This window comes from Artemia franciscana, chromosome 4 (genome assembly GCF_032884065.1).
Source record: "Artemia franciscana chromosome 4, ASM3288406v1, whole genome shotgun sequence".
Classification (NCBI taxonomy): Eukaryota; Metazoa; Arthropoda; class Branchiopoda; order Anostraca; family Artemiidae; genus Artemia; species Artemia franciscana.
In genome coordinates this window covers 4,197,971-4,218,488 of record NC_088866.1, presented here as the reverse complement: position 1 = coordinate 4,218,488, position 20,518 = coordinate 4,197,971, and the positions used below count along the sequence as shown (strand labels likewise).

At 33.8% G+C, this 20,518-nt stretch overlaps 1 protein-coding gene across 4 annotated transcripts in view; it reads left to right on the top strand.

Moving 5' to 3' along the window:
• LOC136025878 (sodium- and chloride-dependent GABA transporter ine-like) overlaps positions 1–20,518 on the top strand; it is a 107,002-nt gene that overhangs the window by 45,946 nt on the left and 40,538 nt on the right. For 3 of the 4 annotated variants that reach the window (XM_065701916.1, XM_065701918.1, XM_065701919.1), the window contains one exon: positions 1,551–1,710. The exons of the other annotated variant lie outside the window; for it this stretch is intronic. In XM_065701916.1, coding sequence (XP_065557988.1) covers positions 1,551–1,710 — 160 coding nt within the window. The remainder of the gene's footprint in view (positions 1–1,550; positions 1,711–20,518) is intronic. 4 annotated transcript variants of the gene reach the window in all.

The window sequence follows — 20,518 nt, the reverse complement described above, 5'->3', positions numbered from 1 at the left end:
TTTTAATTCCTTTTTTGGCTAAATGGCTTTCTCTTAGTTCTGATCAGACGATTTTGAGAAATAAGGGATGGGGAAGGAGGCCTAGTTGCCATGCAATTTTTCGGTTACACAAAAAGGCAACTATAAAATTTAATTTTTAACGAATATTTTTATTAGTAAAAAATATACGTAACTTAAGAATTGACTTACATAACAAACTTTTATATTCTTAAATTTTTATTATGTATATGAGGGGGTTTGTACCCTCGTTAATACCTCGCTCTTTTCACTAAATCGTAAGCTTTGTGCCGATTCTTTAAGAATGACCCCTGAATCAGAAAGGCCGTAGAATAAATAGTTGAAATGACTAAAAATACTATAGCATAAAGAGCGAGGTATTTATCTCCTCCTAAATACCTCGCTCTTTATGCTAAAGTATTTTTAGAACCCCTCATATGCGTAATAATCTCTGTTCGTTTTAAATTTCAATGCTACTCCTTGCTTTCAATTGAAAAAACTTTTCCATGTTTATTTTTTCATTTTTTTTTATAGTAATTTTAGAAAATCCTGCGCCCTTTTCATTGAATTTCTGTTCCCCCATGACATATTTCACCAGGGAAAGATCCTCCCACATGGCCCCCTCCCCTCAACCCCACCCCCAAAACCCAAAAAAAATCCCCTGAAAACGACTGTACACTTCCCAATAACCATTATTATATGTAAACACTGGTCGAAGTTTGTAGATTGCAGCCCCTCCCCCAGGGACTGTGGGGGAGTAAGGCATTCCCAAAGACATAGTTAATATGGTTTTTGACTATGCGGAACAAAATGGCTATCTCAAAATTTTGATCTGTTGACTTTGGAGAAAAAATGAGCGTAGGAGGGGGCCTAGGTGCCCCCCAATTTTTTGGTCACTTAAAAAGGGCACTAGAACTTTTCATTTCCGTTAGAATGAGCCCTCTTGCAACATTCTAGGACCACTTGGTCGACACGATGACCCCTGGGAAAAAAAAAACAAAACAAAAAACAAACAAATAAACACGCACCTGTGATTTGTCTTCTGGCAAAAAATACGAAATTCCACATTTTGTAGATAGGATCTTGAAAATTTTGCTATAGGGTTCTCTGATACGCTGAATGCGATGGTGTGATTTTCGTTAAGATTGTGTGACTTTTAGGGGGTGTTTTCTCCTATTTTCTAAAATAAGACAAATTTTCTCAGGCTCGTAACTTTTGATGACAAATACCAAATTTGATGAAACTTATATATTTAAAATCAGCATGAAAATCCGATTCTTTTGATATATATTTTAGCATCAAAATTACGTTGTTTAGAGTTTCGTTTACTATTGAGCCGGGTCGCTCCTTACTACAGTTCGTTACCACGAACTGTTTGATAAAATAGTAAGGACCAGACCAAAGCAGGACAAAAGCAGGAAGATAAGATGAAATCTGAGTGCTTAAAGTAATTAAATACAAAGTAAAACAAAGCAAAGATGCAATAATCACCAAATGATCTAATTAGAATAAACATAATATAATTAGTGACCGTAGAAACCCTTTTATTTTAGGGGTTGGAATGTCATCTGTAATTATTTGTTTCATTATGTCAATCCAATACGCTGTGATAGAATCGTATTCCTTCCAGTATTTGTATTATGGATTTCAGGTACCTCAAATGTGCCATAATGTCACACATTGCCTTCAATCAGCAGATGAAACATCAGAAAGGTATGGTTTTACTTTTTAATTTCTCAAAAAAGTATTTTGAAGTTAATAATTTATGGAATGTGTTCAACATGGATAAGATATCGTTCATATAACCCGTAAATTCTAAAAATTATAAATGTATTTGTTATAAAAAGGCAGACAGTGGATTTTTTTGGTCTTGTTAATCAAGATTTTTCAAGGCTTTGATATAATATTTATAAATTTGTAGACATGTATAATATATATATATATATATATATATATATATATATATATATATATATATATATATATATATATATATATATATATATATATATATATATATATATATATATATATATATATATTTTCTCAAGCACTGTTAGTTTTCTAAAAGAACGCAAGAAGCTATAGCAGGTAATAACATCCAATCACAGATCAGATAGAATGTGGAGTTCCTCAAAGGAGCTGCTTAGACCCCGCACTGTTTTGCATGTTTTTAAGCGACCTTTCAACTCTTTTTAAGGATTTAACTACTAAGCATCTTTTGGATGTTATCAAATTATATATACAAAATCCTGGAGCACCCAAGGTCTTACAGCAGATTGATACACTGCGTTAATATAGCTATTTAATTCAACTTTTAATTTAACGGAGTCATATTTAGTGCGAATAAGTAGGCACGGCAGATTACATGTACAATATTTACTCAAAAATCTATAATGCCCTTCAAAAGAGCCGCTAAACTGCAATTTCATCAAGAAGTCTTGCGTACGTGCCTCAAGAACAGGCTTGGCTATAGTTTTGGTTACTGTTTTGGCTACAATCTTGGCTAGGGTCATGGAAACGGTCTTGTCTACGGTCATGGAAACGGTCTTGTCTACGGTCATGGAAACGATCTTGGCTATGGGTTTGGCTACAGTCTTGGTTCAGTTCTTGGGAATGGTCTTGGCTACGGTCTTAGCTAAAGTATTGGAAACGGTCTTGGTTACAGTCTTGGAAATGTTCTTGCCTACGGTCTTGGAAACGTTTTTAGCTACGGTCTCAGCATGGAAAAGGTCTTGGCTCCAGTCTTGGCTACACTCTTGGAAGTGGTCTTGGAAACGGATTCGGCTATGATACTGGAAACGGTCATGGCCACAGTCTTGAAAATGTTGTTGGCTACAGACTTGGAAACAGACTTGGCTACGCTTTTGGAAATGATCTTGACTACGGTTTTAGAAACGGTTTTGGCAACGGTCCTTCTACGGTCTTGGTGGCAGTTTTGGCTACGGTCTTGGCTAAGCTCTTGGAAATGCCTCGGACCGCTGTCTTAGAAATGGCATTGGAAGTGGTTCGGCTACAGTATTGGAAACAATATTGACTATGGTCTTGGAAACAGACCTGGCCAAGGTCTTAGCTATAATTTTGGAGTTCCAAAAAACATTTTGCAAGAGTTGAAGAGGTCGCTATACTTCGTGTCCTATTGATTTTTCTGACTATTTACAAACTATATTTTCCAGATAACGCAATGCCAATAAAAAAAATAAATCCAACTTAAACTTTACTGGAACATTTATCATGTAAACAAGATGAAATACTAATAACACATAAAACCTTTGATAAGACCATGACTTTTAAATAAGACTCTTTTGTGTAGATGATAATTTGTTAACGATAGTTTTTTTTCTTTCCTTTCTTTTCCAGTAGATAAGCCCCTAGGACGAGAAGCTGAGATATTCTTGTTTTATCATTACATACACAATAGGTTGTTCCTTTTTGCAAGGTTTCACTGTCTTGTTAAAGATTTTATCCAATTTTCAATATTTGTTCTTGATTACAAATATGGTCGAATATGGAAAATGGAAAATATGAATATGGAAAAACTATATGATCGAAAAAATTATTTATCATAAAATATATGGAAATATCTGAAGTTTCATTGAAAAGAAACAAATTGGCCCATCGAATCTTTATTGTCCTGGAATTTTGTAACATTTGTTTTTTACTTTTTGCTGTTTTTTTTAAAGATGCCAGTTTTACTCCTGCTGCTACTACTACTGACAGCTTCTCACCAAACCTAGTCACTTCAGCCCACACTTTTCTTCCACAATGAATCTATAAGCTCTCCAAACAAACAATAATTCGCCGAACAAATTTACAAAGTGATATTAAGAGCAAAAAGGAGCAAAAATTAAAGTCAGGATGAAACCCAAACATAAAAGGATATCATCTTAGGAGCAGAAAAGCTCCTGAGTAACCTTCATAAATTAAAGTAAAACATTAATTTATAAGGCTCTCAATAGCCTCTCATCTCCCACGATACTGGTTCTTCTTCTTGCTCTTCAAACATGACCAGAAGATTTTCCACCTCACCTGCCATCTAGAATCCAGATGCTGCATGGGAATTTGTTAAACCAAAAGCTTCCCAGACCTAAGGTAGCTGAACTCTCACACTACTAACCCCTAAATCGAGCAAACATTTTTTCTTTACCAAGACTTGAGCCCTCGTCTGAAGGGATAGAAGATTTAAAGTGCAGCGTTCCATCTACTCAATTAGAGGATTCTCACACCAGAAACTTTTAGCGTAGTAATTAAAACCCACGCAAAATAGGATGTAATTTTAGTAGTAGAAAAGCTTTTTACTAATCTCCAGATACTAAAATCAAACATTAATTTATAAGGCTGTCAATGGTCTCTCGCCTGCCGTGATAGTCTGTCGTCTGCCTGTTCTTGTTCTTACAGCTCTTGCAAGAACTTGCTCTTCGTGCAGTTGAAGAGCAACGCATGCGACAATGTTTCCCTAGTAATCTACCTTCTTCTCTTATTGCAGAACTAGGTGATTTGCCGCCCCACCTGGCATCTGAAATTCAAATATTGCTTGAGATTTCGTTTAACCGTAAGTTCCCCACCTACAAGTTAGCTGAGCTGGCACAGTCGCACCATTCACCCTTACCGAAAGCAAAAATATTTGGTACACCAAATTTTGAATTACCGTCCCGAAGGACTTAGGATTACACGTTCAGCGTATTGCTCACTCGTCTAAGGTGGTCATTCCTGATACCAGTAGGTTTTGGCATACAGTTTAAATACTTCCAAAAACTTGGGAAAAAGAAATATCATACTAGTAATAATCCCCAAATACTACTAATACTCCTAACGACTTATCAATTCATCTAGCCACCTGAAACCAGCAAAGCTAGACACACTCTGTTTCTGCTTCGGTCTCTTAAGAGATTCCTTCTTTATTCACTCCAGTCAAGTTTCCGTTTTCTTTAATTTTTGTATTTACATATGAAAAATTATTTGTTTCAGAAAGAAATTTAATCAGAAAAATCTAGGAAAATTGCAGAAAAGAAAAATAGGAAAACGTAGAAATTGAGTCTTGCAGGTAGTCAGGATGGGTGGTTTGTATAACTTTTCATTTTCTTTGCTAATTTAATCAAACAGTTGGTGGTAACGAACTGTAAGTAGCGAGCGACCTGGCCAAATAGGAACCAAAGCTCTTTGGAGATTTTGATACCAATAGACACATCAAAAGCATCGGCTTATTATGCTGATTTCAAATTTATAAGATTCATTAAGTTTAATCTTACCTATTAAAGAATACGAACCTGAGAATATTTGCCTGATTTTCGAGAAAAGGGAAATCACCCTCTAAAAATAATAGAATCTTAATGAAAATTGCACCAACAGATTCAGCGTATCAGAAAACCCTATTGTACAGGTTTCAAACTCCTATATGCAAACCGTTGTTTTTTATATTTTTTGCCAGAAGAAAGATCAAGGATGCGTTTTTATTCTATTAATTTTTTTCCATGGATAGATTATATCGAACCAGTGGTGCTAAAATATCATGAGATGCCTCATTCGTATGGAAATTGAAAGTTGTAGTGCCCTTTTTGAGTGTCTAAAACGATTGGAGGGCAACTAGGCCCCATCACAGCTCCTTTTCTTCCAAAATCGTCCGATCAAAACTTTGAGACAGCCATTTTGTTCATCATAGTTGAAAGGACCAATATCTGTGCCTTTGTATATGATATAACCCCCTCACAGCCCCTGGGGAAGATCTTTAAGTTACAGAATTTGCCGATTTTTTACGCATAGTATTGGTTATTGGGAAGTATGAATAAATTTTAGGGTGAGGGGGACGATTTTCTGCCAGTATTTTCCGTGGGAAAACCTTCCAAGGGGAGAGAAGTTTCTAGGGGGTCAACTTGTCAGGGAAGCTACACACTGGGAAAATTTGCAAGGGTTCCTATAAAAAGTCCTTTTTTATGACGTGCTTATTTTCCGTATCAATTTTATGCGAGGAGTTGTTAAGGGCTATTGTTCTGGATAACTTTTCACCGAGATTGAGTTGTCTAGAGGGTACTTCCATGGGGAGGATATGTCTTTGTGGAGGTGAGGCTAGATTTCCCGGGACTATTAAGAACGATTGGAAATTAAATAAAAAACAAGTTTTTTCAGCTGAAAGTAAGGAGCGACATTAAAGCTTAAAACTAACAGAGATTATTATGTATATGAAGGGGGTTGCCTCCTCCTCAACAGCTTGCTCCTTACAGTAAATTTTGAATTTTGTCCCAATTATTTCAGAACAACTCCTGAAATACAAGGGTGGTTTAATAAGAAGTATTGTGGAGGGGACAATCCCCTTCATATATGCAATAATTTCCGATCGCTTTAAGTTTTATATTGCTCCTCACTTTCAGTTGAAAACTTGCGGTGTAATAATTTTGGTGTCATCATGTAATAAGGAAAATCTGAAGTTTCAAGTTGAAGTTTCGGTACCTTTGACAAAACAGGGTCTTGAAAGAAGGGAGGGCGGGGGTCAAAATTCTTACCAGTCTTGGTGCCTTTCAAGATTTTAATCTGACCCTAGCTGTTTGGTAAAATACCAAGGACAATGAAGATGAACTATACTGTTCAAATGAACTATGAACTCAAATGAGTATATGAACTATACTCAGTATAAGTTTTATATTGCTCCTCACTTTCAGTTGAAAAACCTTTTTTTTCATTTAATTCTTTAAAAATAACTGCTTTTCCAATATACAAAATGCAAGAAGGTAGTAAGAAATTCTGTGATGACAGTATTCAAAATACAGCCCAAGTGGGTATTTTGGTTCTATCACTAATGACAGTCTTCAAAGAAATATCATATAAACAATAAAACATATCAACTGAATTAACTGAACTGAGAAAAGTCTCTAGTCTTTCTAAGAGATAAAAGTAAAAAACTAGTTTTTTAACTGAAAGTAAGGAGTGACATTAAAACTTAAAACGGACAGAAATTACTCAGTATATGAAATGGGTTGTCCCCTCCGCAATCCCTCGCTCTTTACGCAAAAGTTTTTAATTGTTTTAAAAAGTAGAATTGTGGCAAAGAGTCAAACTTTAGCGTAAGGAGCGAGGGATTGCAGAGGAGACAACCCATTTCATATATGGAGTAATTTCTGTCCGTTTTAAGTTTTAATGTCGCTCCTTACTTTCAGTTAAAAAACAGTTTTTTATTTAATTTCTGAGCGTTTTTGAATTAATACATATTTGATTTTGGCTCTCTGTACATAAATTATTAAAAATGAAATTTGCATAATAATTCTTTTTTTTTGGCTAAATGGCTTTCTCTTAGTTTTGATCAGACGATTTTGAGAAATAAGGGGTGGGGAAGGAGGCCTAGTGGTCCTCCAGTTTTTCGGCTACTTAAAAAGGCAACTAGAACTTTCAATTTTTAACGAACGTTTTTATTAGTAAAAAATAAACGTTACTTAAGAATTAACTTACGTGACAAACTTTTATATTCTTATATTCTTGATTATATATATGAGGGGGTTTGTCCCCTCGTTAATGTCTCGCTCTTCACACTAAATCTTAAGTTTTGTCCCAATTATTTAAGAATGAACCCTGAATCAGAAAGGCCGTAGAATAAATAATTGAAATTACTAAAAATACTTTAGCATATAGAGCGAAGTATTTATCTCCTCCTAAATACCTCGCTCTTTATGCTTAAGTATTTTTAGAACCCCTCATATGTGTAATAATCTCTCTTCGTTTTAAGTTTTAATGCTACTCCTTACTTTCAATTGAAAAAACTTTTTCAGGTTTATATTTTCATTTTTTTTTTAATAGTAATGCTAGAAAATCCTCTGCCCTTTTCATTGAATTTCTCTTCCCCCATGAAATATTCCTCCAAGAAAGATCCTCCCACGTAACCCCCTCCCCTTAACCCCAGACCCAAACCAAAAAATCCCCCTGAAAACGTCGGTACACTTCCCAATAACCATTACTGTATGTAAACATTGGTCAAAGTTTGTAACTTGCAGCCCCTCCCCCAGGGACTGTGGGGGAGTAAGTCATCCCCAAAGACATAGTTATTATGGTTTTTGACAATGTGGAACAAAATGGCCATCTCAAAATTTTGATCCGTTAAATTTGGGAAAAAATGAGCGTGGGAGGGGGCCTAGGTGCCCTCCAATATTTTTGGTCACTTAAAAAGGGTACTAGAACTTTTCATTTCCGTTAAAATGAGCCCTCTTGGAACACTCTTGGACCAATTGGTCGATGCGATGACCCATAGAAAAAAAACAACAACAAAAAAAAAACAAATAAACACGCACCCGTGATCTGACTTCTGGCAAAAAATACGAAATTCTACATTTTTGTAGATTGGACCTTAAACTTTTTTCTATAGGGTTCTCTGATACGCTGAATGCGATGATGTGACTTTCGTTAAGATCCTATGGCTTTTAGGGGGCGTTTTCCCCTATTTTCCAAAATAAGGCAAACTTTCTCAGGCTCGTAACTTTTGCTGACAATGACTAAATTTGATGAAACTTATATATTTAAAACCAGCATAAAAATTCAATTTTTTTATATATCTTTTAGCATCGAAATTCTTCTTTTTAGAGTTTCGTTTACTATTGAGCCGGGTCGCTCCTTACTACAGTTTGTTTCCACGAACTGTTTGAAACTCAAAAACTCTCGGATGAAACGATGATGAACTAGAACGAAAAAAAACAACATAAAATTTGGATAGAGTGAATAGTACTTCGCTCGCTTTCTTCTGGAATTCTTAAATAAACTCTTTTATTTTGTATTACTCTACACGTTTCTCCTATTTTACACAAAACGGGTGATCAAAGGGATCCCCCCACGAATTCCCATGATTAGTGCCCCTGTTTCTGTTAGTCATGATTATTTATATTTATCCATTTTAGATTATTAGATATCAATCAAGGATGGTAGGTTTTTCCTAATTTATAATTTTTTCAAATATTTTTTTTTAATTTTTACTGTTGCTGTCATTTTGAAGATATATAAGCTGGAAGTTCTTGCAAGAACAAAATTCATTTTTGGTTAACTCAGATAAGATTTTTTTACGTTTTCCTTGTCTATTAATTTTTTGAATTTGCACGCCAATTTCTTGTATGGCTGTCAAATTGAAGATGTATGGGCCAAAAGTTTTTATGGGAACAAGATCCAATTTTTTTTTTGCATAGATAAGATTTTTATTTCCCTTTGGTTGTTGTTGTTTTTGTTTATTAATTTTTCGAAATTGCACGCTGATTTCTTGTTTCGCTGTCATTTGGAAGATATATGAGCTTAAAGTGCTTGAGTGAAAAAAAATTCATTTTTTTTTATCAATGATTAGAGTATTTATCTATTGATTCATTGTTTTCCTTGTTTATTAATGTTTTTGTTAATTTGCATGGCCATTTCTTATTTTTCTGTCATTTTGAAATTGTTTTTGCTGTAAATTCATGCAGTAACAAAATTCAGACATTCTAAGCCGTGATGCCCAGCTTGGGGCATAGCCCCTACCGTTGGAACATGGAAGCTTTTGGTGGGTAATGCAGAGGAATTGATCCCTCCGTGTAACTATATTCTTGACTCTAGAGTCTAAGGCCTTAATTTTGAAATAAAGACATTTTTCATGTGAATAGTGTCACATTTATTTGCATTTAAAGAACAAAATTGATGCGTAATAATAATGCGATGACAACATGCATTGTATAATATATATTGTATACAGATAAAAATTGTCATTAGAATAAAATATGCCTTGAGTAAAATTCGAAAAAATAGATTTCCAATTAATGGTCTTTTAAGCTTCCTTCAGGTGAACCCGCGTAAAATTTTGATTAACAAAATTTGAATATCTCGAGGGGGCATCATGATTTAAAAAATGCCTAGATGTGGCATGGCCCAAAATTGGTTGGGAACCAATTCTAGAACATAAATAAGAACTTTTTTATCCACATATGTTGTGCGTTTGTTGTCATTAAAAAATGCATGAGGGTTTTTTCATATAATGCTTTTCACTTCATACAAGTTTATTATTACAAAATCACAAACAAACAAATGAATTAAACAACACATCTGCGCTGGAGAAAACCTATGAGGGTTTGCGGTCGCGCGAAAGTCCACATAACTACTTACCTTATAACTCGACTATTTAGCTAAACCGTTACTGATTAATTTAAAATATTATAAATAAACCGAAAATAAAATAAACCATATATTATATATATATATATATATATATATATATATATATATATATATATATATATATATATATATATATATATATATATATATGTATATATATATATCTATATATATAAAAATAAGTTGTCTGTGGATGGATGGATGTGTCAGGTGTCGTCACCTGAAAAAACTGGATTAGGTGACGTCAAAACTGAAAAAACTAAAAAAAGGCAAAAACTACAAAAAAAACTAAAAACTAATAAAAAAAATAAAAAAGCTAAAAAACTAAAAAAACTATAAAGGTAAAAACCAATAAAAAACTAAAAAAAAAACTGAAAAAACTAAAAAAAGGCAAAAACTACAAAAAAAAACTAAAAACTAATAAAAAAAGTAAAAAAGCTAAAAAACTAAAAAAACTAAAAAAACTAAAAAAAGGTAAAAAACTAAAAAAATAATAAATAAAAAAAAAACTAAAAAAAAGGAAAAAACTGAAAAATAAGCTAAAATAAAGGTAAAAACCAATAAAAAACTAAAAAAAAAGGAAAAAACTAATAATCTATCTATATAAAAATAAGTTGTCTGTCTGTGGATGGATGGATGGATCAGGTGACGTCACCTGAAAAAACTGGATCAGGTGACGTCAAAACTGAAAAAACTAAAAAAAGGCAAAAACTACAAAAAAACTAAAAACTAATAAAAAAAATAAAAAAGCTAAAAAACTAAAAAAACTATAAAGGTAAAAACCAATAAAAAACTAAAAAAAACTGAAAAAACTAAAAAAAGGCAAAAACTACAAAAAAAACTAAAAACTAATAAAAAAAGTAAAAAAGCTAAAAAACTAAAAAAACTAAAAAAACTAAAAAAAGGTAAAAAACTAAAAAAAATAAAAAATAAAAAAAAACTAAAAAAAGGAAAAAACTGAAAAATAAGCTAAAATAAAGGTAAAAACCAATAAAAAACTAAAAAAAAAAGGAAAAAACTAATAAATGACGACACTCAAAGAGAAAGCGACCAGGACAAAAGGAATGTTCGATTAGCAATCAACAAAGCACCGGGACACAGGGAGTATAAATGACGACCAGGACATAAGTAAAAAAAAAAACTATCTATATATATAAAAATAAGTTGTCTGTGGATCTGTGGATCGTGGATCAGGTGACGTCACCTGAAAAAACTGGATCAGGTGACGTCAAAACTGAAAAAACTAAAAAAAGGCAAAAACTACAAAAAAAACTAAAAACTAATAAAAAAAATAAAAAAGCTAAAAAACTAAAAAAACTAAAAAAAGGCAAAAACTACAAAAAAACTAAAAACTAATAAAAAAGCTAAAAAACTAAAAAAACTAAAAAAAAGGCAAAAACTACAAAAAAACTAAAAACTAATAAAAAAAATAAAAAAACTAAAAAACTAAAAAAACTAAAAAAAGGTAAAAAACTAAAAAAACTAAAAACTAAAAAAAACTAAAAAAGGTAAAAACTAAAAGAACTAAAAAAGAAAAAAATAAATGACGACACTCAAAGAGAAAGCGACCAGGACAAAAGGAATGTTCGATTAGCAATCAACAAAGCACCGGGACACAGGGAGTATAAATGACGACCAGGACACAAGTAAAAAAAAAAATTAACAAAACTAAAAAGAAGGTAAAAACTACAAAAAAACTAAAAAGAAAAAAAAACTAAAAACTAATAAAAAAACTAAAAAATCTAAAAATCTAAATAAACTAAAAAAGAAAAAAAAAGGAAAAAAATAAAGGAGAAAAACAAAACTAAAAAACGAATGTATATACAGACCGGTACACCGGGATACAAATGACGACCGGGACACAGGGAATATAAATGACGACCGGGACACAGGGACACAACTACAACGGGGACACCGGGGGAAACAGGGGGATATAAATGACGACCGGGACAAAAAAACTAAAAAGAAAAAAAAAACTAAAAACTAATAAAAAAACTAAAAAATCTAAAAATCTAAATAAGCTAAAAAAGAAAAAAAAGGAAAAAAATAAAGGAGAAAAAATAAACTAAAAAACGAATGTATATACAGACCGGGACACCGGGATACAAATGACGACCGGGACCCGGGACACAGGGAATATAAATGACGACCGGGACACAGGGACACAACTACAACGGGGACACCGGGGGAAACAGGGGGATGTAAATGACGACCGGGACACCGGGACAGGGAATGGTCGATTAGCAATCACCATCAACAAAGCTCAAGGGCAATCATTAGAATCATGAGGTATAGATCTGAATACAGATTGTTTTCCCATGGACCATTATATGTTGCATGTTCAAGAGTCGGTAAACCTGACAATCTATTTATATGCAAAGACAATGGGACAGCAAAGAATGTTGTATATTCGCAAGTTTTACGTAGTTAAAACCATATATATATATCTATCTATATTCACAGGTGGGACATAGGGACACAACTACAATGTCGCGTAACTATTATGGCGCGTAACGACTTACGCGCGCGGGGGGGCTTGGGGGGGGCGCGAAACGCCCCCACCAACTAGGTGTTGGGGTGGCGCGAAGCGCCACCCCAACAGCTAGTATATATATATATATATATATATATATATATATATATATATATATATATATATATATATATATATATATAAAGATAAATAAATGAATAACTGAATTAAAAATAATAATTTATAAATAAAACATGAAAAGAATAACAATAACAAATCCAGTCTCCGTCACTCTTCAATACTCAACTCCCCATCCCCTCTCCCGCCCCACCCTGACCTTCCAATCACACCTTAGTCCCTGCCTACCCTTACCTTCCCAGCCCATCCTTGTATCTACAACTCCTCCTCCTTCCCTACCCAGCCTACTAGACATAATAAAACTCAGGAACCCCCCCCTTTCAAAAACAGTTTTCAAATTCTTTTTAAACTGAGGTACGTGTTCCACAGCCCTAATGCTCATTCCATGCAGATGGGCCAAGATGTTTCATAGAAAATGAAGATATGATACCACGACGCAAATCAACAACCATATTGATGATGATGATGATAAATTTATTTCCCATTTGTAAGACAAAAAAACTTGTCTTAAATGGAGTATAAAATAATGAGAAAATGAAAAAAAGAAAACAAACAAGAAAGCAAGAAAAACGGTAAATCCACATTAGCCTAAAAACATAAACCAATAAATCCACATTAACTAAATATATACAACACATGAGGCACCACAAACTAAATTACACCATAGCATGGTATAAACTATGATTAGCATCACGCCGATCTTTTACCCGCTGAACTGGTTCTTTGAGACTATGTGTTTTCCCAACATGAGTATTTCTAATCCAAAATGGCAATTTCAGTGAAAACTTGGCATACTTAAAATAAATTGATCGGATATATTTCACATCAGTCGCTGTAAATATGAGCCAAAAAGGGGAAAGTGCAAGAAGGCGGGGCTTACAAAAATTGAATAGAGGCGGGCTAGAAACTGTCGATTATATTTTGATTTGCACGGTACAAGACCTCCATATGCCTTACGGTTTTGATTTAAACAGTGGCTAATAAGTCCATCTCGAATAGACTTCATGGCTCTACTAATGGGTGGTCCAAGATACGTGAGGGACATCGCAGACTACACTTCATAATGGCAAAGGTTAAATGTATCAGCACTATGAGGTCTACATGCACTGCGGATTGTCAAGACTTCACTTCTTTTTGCCTTAAAAAACAGATCAGTAGTAGCATACTCATCACTAAAAACTCGAAAACAATTTTCAATCATAGAAGCTGCTCTACTTAGATTTAGAACATCATCAGCATAATTGAGCAGTGACAAATCCAATCCACGAAAAATTATGCTAGTCATAACACGTGTCTGTCAATCTGTGACACTGTTGTTATACAAAGGTGGTGATCTAATGACCGAGATCGGATCAATTGAAAAATCATTAGATGCCAACCTAAATTTTACATTTAATTTCTTATACATGTTTCTAAAAACCGCAATAATCGACTTGTTGAAACCTTTACTACTTGCAGAAAACAACAAATGAGAATGGATACCCGAGTTAAAGGCACGTCGTATACCGTGCCCTGCATCACTTTACGTAGTTCCATGATTAGCCAGGTCACTATTAATTTGGTAAAAACTCTTAAAAACATCAGGGATTAAACCATTCATACGCTGAAACACAAATACTGTAGCGGGGTAATCTCTTATCACCTACTGATTGTTCTAACAGCTTTGTTTTTTAGAACTTACACTCTTCTATAGCAGCATAAGAAGTTGCTGCTCCATAGGAGGCAACCTTAGGAAATATTTGGATAAACCAACGAATAATATATAGTTAGAAGTATTCTTTGAGGGAGAAAGGGCTGCAGACGTCGAAGTAAGCCTACCCCACGGGCAATTTTCGATGAAATGGCGTCACTGTAATATTTCCATGCCAGATGGCAATCAAGATAAAAGCCATGGTAGCGGAAATGATCAACTTGCTTGACTGGATTACCACATGAAGTTACCCAGTTAGACATATCTAGTAGTGTACCAGCTCCACAGAACGTCATTAAAATGTCTTGTGAACATTTATTCACAATAGACTTAATGAAGTGAAAATCTTCAGCCTTTCTAATACGAGATTCATTTTTCTCACCAGGTCCTTCACAGATGAGGTAAACACAGTTAAAATATAAATTAAATATCATAGAAAAATATGAGGTAAACACATCTTTTAATATAAGACTTAAAACTCAGCACATCAACATAGATGATATAAGGCAGCGGAACTAATATTGATCCTTGTGGTACTCCACACATCACTGGAAATGCTGCTGAGTGCACACCATTTAACACTACTTTGAAAAATCTCCCTTTGAGATAACTTTCAAACCCCTAAGCATTTTCCGTGGACACCTAACGGCACCATCCGACTTAGTAGTTTGAAAATCAAGTGTATCAAATGCTTTGCAAATATATATAAATATTGACAAAGGTGTTTCACCTCTGTACATACCACTGTTAATTGATTCCTTAAGTCGTTGCAAAGTATTTTTCTTCGAGTATACTTTGCAAAATCTGAATCGAGCCTCACTCAGCAAACCATTAGCCTGTAGGAAACTATATAGACCTTTATGAGCAACTTTTCTAATAATTTCGAAAACAATAGAAGGATTGAAATCGGTCTCCAATTTTCAATTTCATTTTCAGGGCCACCTTTGTGGATTGGTATCACTTTTCCAACTTTTGGCTGATGAAGGAAAATGCCCTTTTCAAGTGACAGGTTTATAATAAAAAGTAGACACGGTAGATGTAACGCATTACTGCCTTAAACGCTCGAATAGATAAGTTGTCCACTCCCGTAGAATCTGATTTAAGAGATTTTATTATTTTAATCAGGCCATTACTTGTACACGGATCAAAGGCTAATTCAAAACTCTGAGCTCTATTATCACATATAAAGTATTTTTGAACCTGTTGAAATCTATTTTTGAAACAATTTTGCACTTTAATACCAATATTAGAGAAAATTTACCAAACTCATTTGCAATTCTAGACCTATCATCAGGGACGAACCCTTGAAGTTTTACTTTATTCTCTCCAGTTTCAGCTTTCCCACCGGTCACTTTATTTTTAAGTTTTCACGTTTCCTTCATATTTCCTTTACTATTTGAAAACTTTCTATCATAATATTTGGCCAGCTTTACGACGGAATTTGTTCACTAAGTTGGGTTGTTTTTTAAAGCTCAATCCCTAGCTTTCTTTCTTCCAGTATTTCAATCGTTATCCATGGCTTACGGGTTTCCTGTCTCTTCAGTTTCATTACCTTGATAGGACATGCATTATCAGAGCTGGGTAAAATAATTAACACTAGATTATCAAATGCTCTTGCAGGGGATTCTTCCTCACGAAACACAGGGGTCTAATCGATAATACTAATCTCCTCCACAAACCTTCGAAAATTTTCTTCTTTCATTAACCTTGCCTTTATTTTCTCTTGTCTTTGCAACTGACACTTCATAATGCTCACCAATGAAAGATGATCAGAACCAGGGAAAGCCACAGCATTGTTCAACAAGAAAATTGTTCAGCTAATTCTAAGATATCCAGGGAACTTGTAGTCATGTGGATGTTCCAAGAACATCGTCGCAAACTCTTTACATTTGTACCATCAATATACGGCAACCGAATATAATCACTGTCCCTCACAGGCTTTAACTCAACAATTGGTACATTATCATCGCCGGCAATACCTCTTGATAAATAATCCTGAAGACTAAATCATCTTGATAAGACATTATCGTTTTTCACTTACAGGAACAAGAAAAAGCACTTGAAAAAAAAGAGAAAAAAAGGAAGAAAAAAAAATAAAACAAACAGTAAAAACTCTATAAACTCTATAAAAGGTCATAAATTAGCCAGATACGCCTGAATGAAGCGGTCTCAGCTTCGCAAACAAAAATATGACCTCAATCAAACCTCACTGTGATTTCTAGACTTATCTCTTAAAGCCCTCAGAAAATCGCGCTTACATTTCACAAGGTTTTCAGCTACAAATAAGCCTGAGCCACTAAGCTGCCTCTTCGCTTTAAACACATGGCCAGCTATATCTTTTGATCAAAACTGGAGGAGAACAAGGGCAACTTTATCTGGTCTTTGAACATTATTTGATCCAACTCTAAGTCACAGAACACTAACTATTTCTAAATCCTTAATATTGGTTAGACTCATCTTGACAAACAGTAAGCGCTTCATGGTGTTTCAGCAATACATTTTCAGTCCTCATTTTGGTACTGCCACGGCTAAGGGTCTAAGACATTTTCACCCTTCCAAGATAATTATCAAGACTGCTGCCCGAGCGGTTTTTTTTAACGGGAGGATCAGTTGACCAATGCTTGTTGAATTACGTTAATCCTCTTAACAAGGTTGTATCCAGGAGGGCTTAGAGTATTTGATTCCCCCCCCCCCAAAAAAAAAAAAAAATATTAGTCCAACTCGTAAGAACGTAATAAAACTGTTTATAAGAAAATTTTTGATGTAGTTTTTAATGTTTTTTGTCCTCCCCCCCCCCCGGAAACAAAACCTGAATGCGGTCCTTACCCTTATATATATATATATTTATATATGTATATATATATATATATATATATATATATATATATATATATATATATATCTATATATATAAAAATAAGTTGTCTGTCTGTGGATGGATGGATGGATGGATGGATGGATGTGTCAGGTGACGTCACCTGAAAAAACTGGATTAGGTGACGTCAAAACTGAAAAAACTAAAAAAAGGCAAAAACTACAAAAAAAACTAAAAACTAATAAAAAAAATAAAAAAGCTAAAAAACTAAAAAAACTATAAAGGTAAAAACCAATAAAAAACTAAAAAAAAAACTGAAAAAACTAAAAAAAGGCAAAAACTACAAAAAAAAACTAAAAACTAATAAAAAAAGTAAAAAAGCTAAAAAACTAAAAAAACTATAAAAACTATAAAAACTAAAAAAAGGTAAAAAACTAAAAAAAATAAAAAATAAAAAAAAACTAAAAAAAAGGAAAAAACTGAAAAATAAGCTAAAATAAAGGTAAAAACCAATAAAAAACTAAAAAAAAAAGGAAAAAACTAATAAATGACGACACTCAAAGAGAAAGCGACCAGGACAAAAGGAATGTTCGATTAGCAATCAACAAAGCACCGGGACACAGGGAGTATAAATGACGACCAGGACACAAGTAAAAAAAAAAATTAACAAAACTAAAAAGAAGGTAAAAACTACAAAAAAACTAAAAAGAAAAAAAAACTAAAAACTAATAAAAAAACTAAAAAATCTAAAAATCTAAATAAACTAAAAAAGAAAAAAAAAGGAAAAAAATAAAGGAGAAAAACAAAACTAAAAAACGAATGTATATACAGACCGGTACACCGGGATACAAATGACGACCGGGACACAGGGAATATAAATAACGACCGGGACACAGGGACACAACTACAACGGGGACACCGGGGGAAACAGGGGGATATAAATGACGACCGGGACAAAAAAACTAAAAAGAAATAAAAACTAAAAACTAATAAAAAAAACTAAAAAATCTAAAAATCTAAATAAGCTAAAAAAGAAAAAAAAAGGAAAAAAATAAAGGAGAAAAACAAAACTAAAAAACGAATGTATATACAGACCGGGACACCGGGATACAAATGATGACCGGGACCCGGGACACAGGGAATATAAATGACGACCGGGACACAGGGACACAACTACAACGGGGACACCGGGGGAAACAGGGGGATGTAAATGACGACCGGGACACCGGGACAGGGAATGGTCGATTAGCAATCACCATCAACAAAGCTCAAGGGCAATCATTAGAATCATGAGGTATAGATCTGAATACAGATTGTTTTCCCATGGACCATTATATGTTGCATGTTCAAGAGTCGGTAAACCTGACAATCTATTTATATGCAAAGACAATGGGACAGCAAAGAATGTTGTATATTCGCAAGTTTTACGTAGTTAAAACCATATATATATATATATATATCTATATTCACAGGTGGGACATAGGGACACAACTACAATGGCGCGTAACTATTATGGCGCGTAACGACTTACGCGCGCGGGGGGGCTTGGGGGGGGCGCGAAGCGCCCCCACCAACTAGGTGTTGGGGTGGCGCGAAGCGCCACCCCAACAGCTAGTATATATATATTTGATACAAATTGATTAAATAAAAAAAAACAAAAAAACAAAGCTACTCTTAAAATTTTTTGGTATTTTTTGGTTTGAATTTAAAAATTAATATTATTGTTCAGACACCATGAGTATTCTTGCAGTTTTCATAATAGCTTTAGCGATTCTGAACTGAAAATATGTAAAAATATACTGATGTCACTATAGTTAGCATATTATATTGTATTTAATTATACGCCATTATGGTTACAATATAAGTCTATGATGTCACTCATCAATCTTGTACTTGAAAATACAGTTTTTTGTTAGAAATTAATTTTAGTAAAAAAATTAGATTTCATCATTACAAAAGCTTTTAAATACATCAATTCCCTTTCAAATGATCCATTGAAGAAGTCTCTAAGATGTTACAGTGCCCCGATAGCTACAGAAAAGAAAAAGAAAAAAAAAGATGCAGTCGATGCAGAATATCGTAATTCAAGGCACTTTTCATGTTTTCAAGCCAATGTGTTTTTTTAGTTATTCAAACCTAGGAGCTGTAAGTTTCCTACACAAGGTTTTGGGACAAGGAGATTCTAATAATATACTTTGTGTTTCGATATAACACTATTTTCTGGAGTTATGGGCTACATTATCTCTTAGTATGGGACGTGATCGTCTCTTACTAGGCTGCCAGCTACCGTTGCAACTGGAATTGTCCTTCTGATCCTTTCTTGGGTAAAACTTAGAAAATGGTTTTGGGGATTGCCCCAGAAGTGTAGAAATAACTGGTAAAACCTGTAAGTCAAACTAGCAGTGATTTTCATCACATTATAGAGTACATATAAAAATATGAAAAAATTTCTGTTTTTGATTAAATCCATATTATATGTACAATTAATTGTGAGAAAAAATTGTGAAAGAATAATGGAACTTGTGAATGAAAAAATTGTGAAAGAATAATGGAATAATGGAAATACAGTCGCATAAATCAGAAAGTACGGGGCAATAGTGACAAAAATGGGGTGCTCCCCTAAGAACTTTTATTTGTCGAATAACCGAAAAAATCTTTCGAAGTAATGGTTATTAGGTATTATTAGTTAGAACATGGGCATGGGGTCCAAAAATGTTCTATTTTTATGCCCTTGGTAATTTAAGTATAGGAGGAAGAAAAATTGACCGTGGGACGTAGTGAACACGGAACTGTGCATAACTCCTTCTAGATTTTCAGCACCTTCTCTAATTAAAACTGGGAAGACATTTTGGAGACTGAGGACAGGGGTTAAAGGTAATATTTTGATGGCAGAAAAGGGGGCCAGTAGCAGAGGGATTTTTGGACTCTCTTGAAGATACTAGTATTACGATCCTATTTTCAATTTTACAAATACAGAAGAGAAAATAATGATTAATTCTTTCCCAAGACAGTCAACCAAAAAAACCTATTTGAATATTTCGGCCCTATATCTAAGGGTCGTCTTCAGCAAAGAAAATAAACAATAACACACTTACAATAAAAGTTCTCGGTTAAAAATCATTTTTTTTAAATAGTCTTGGCATCATTACTTCTTAACGAAATGTTCAGCCAAGACTGTGTGATAATAGTTAACATTTTACAAGCTAAAAAGGTTAATTAATTTCACTAACTGTATTATTAAAAATTGGAATAATTTCTTATTGCGATATTTGCCTTCTCTACAGCTATTCGTTCCTATTTT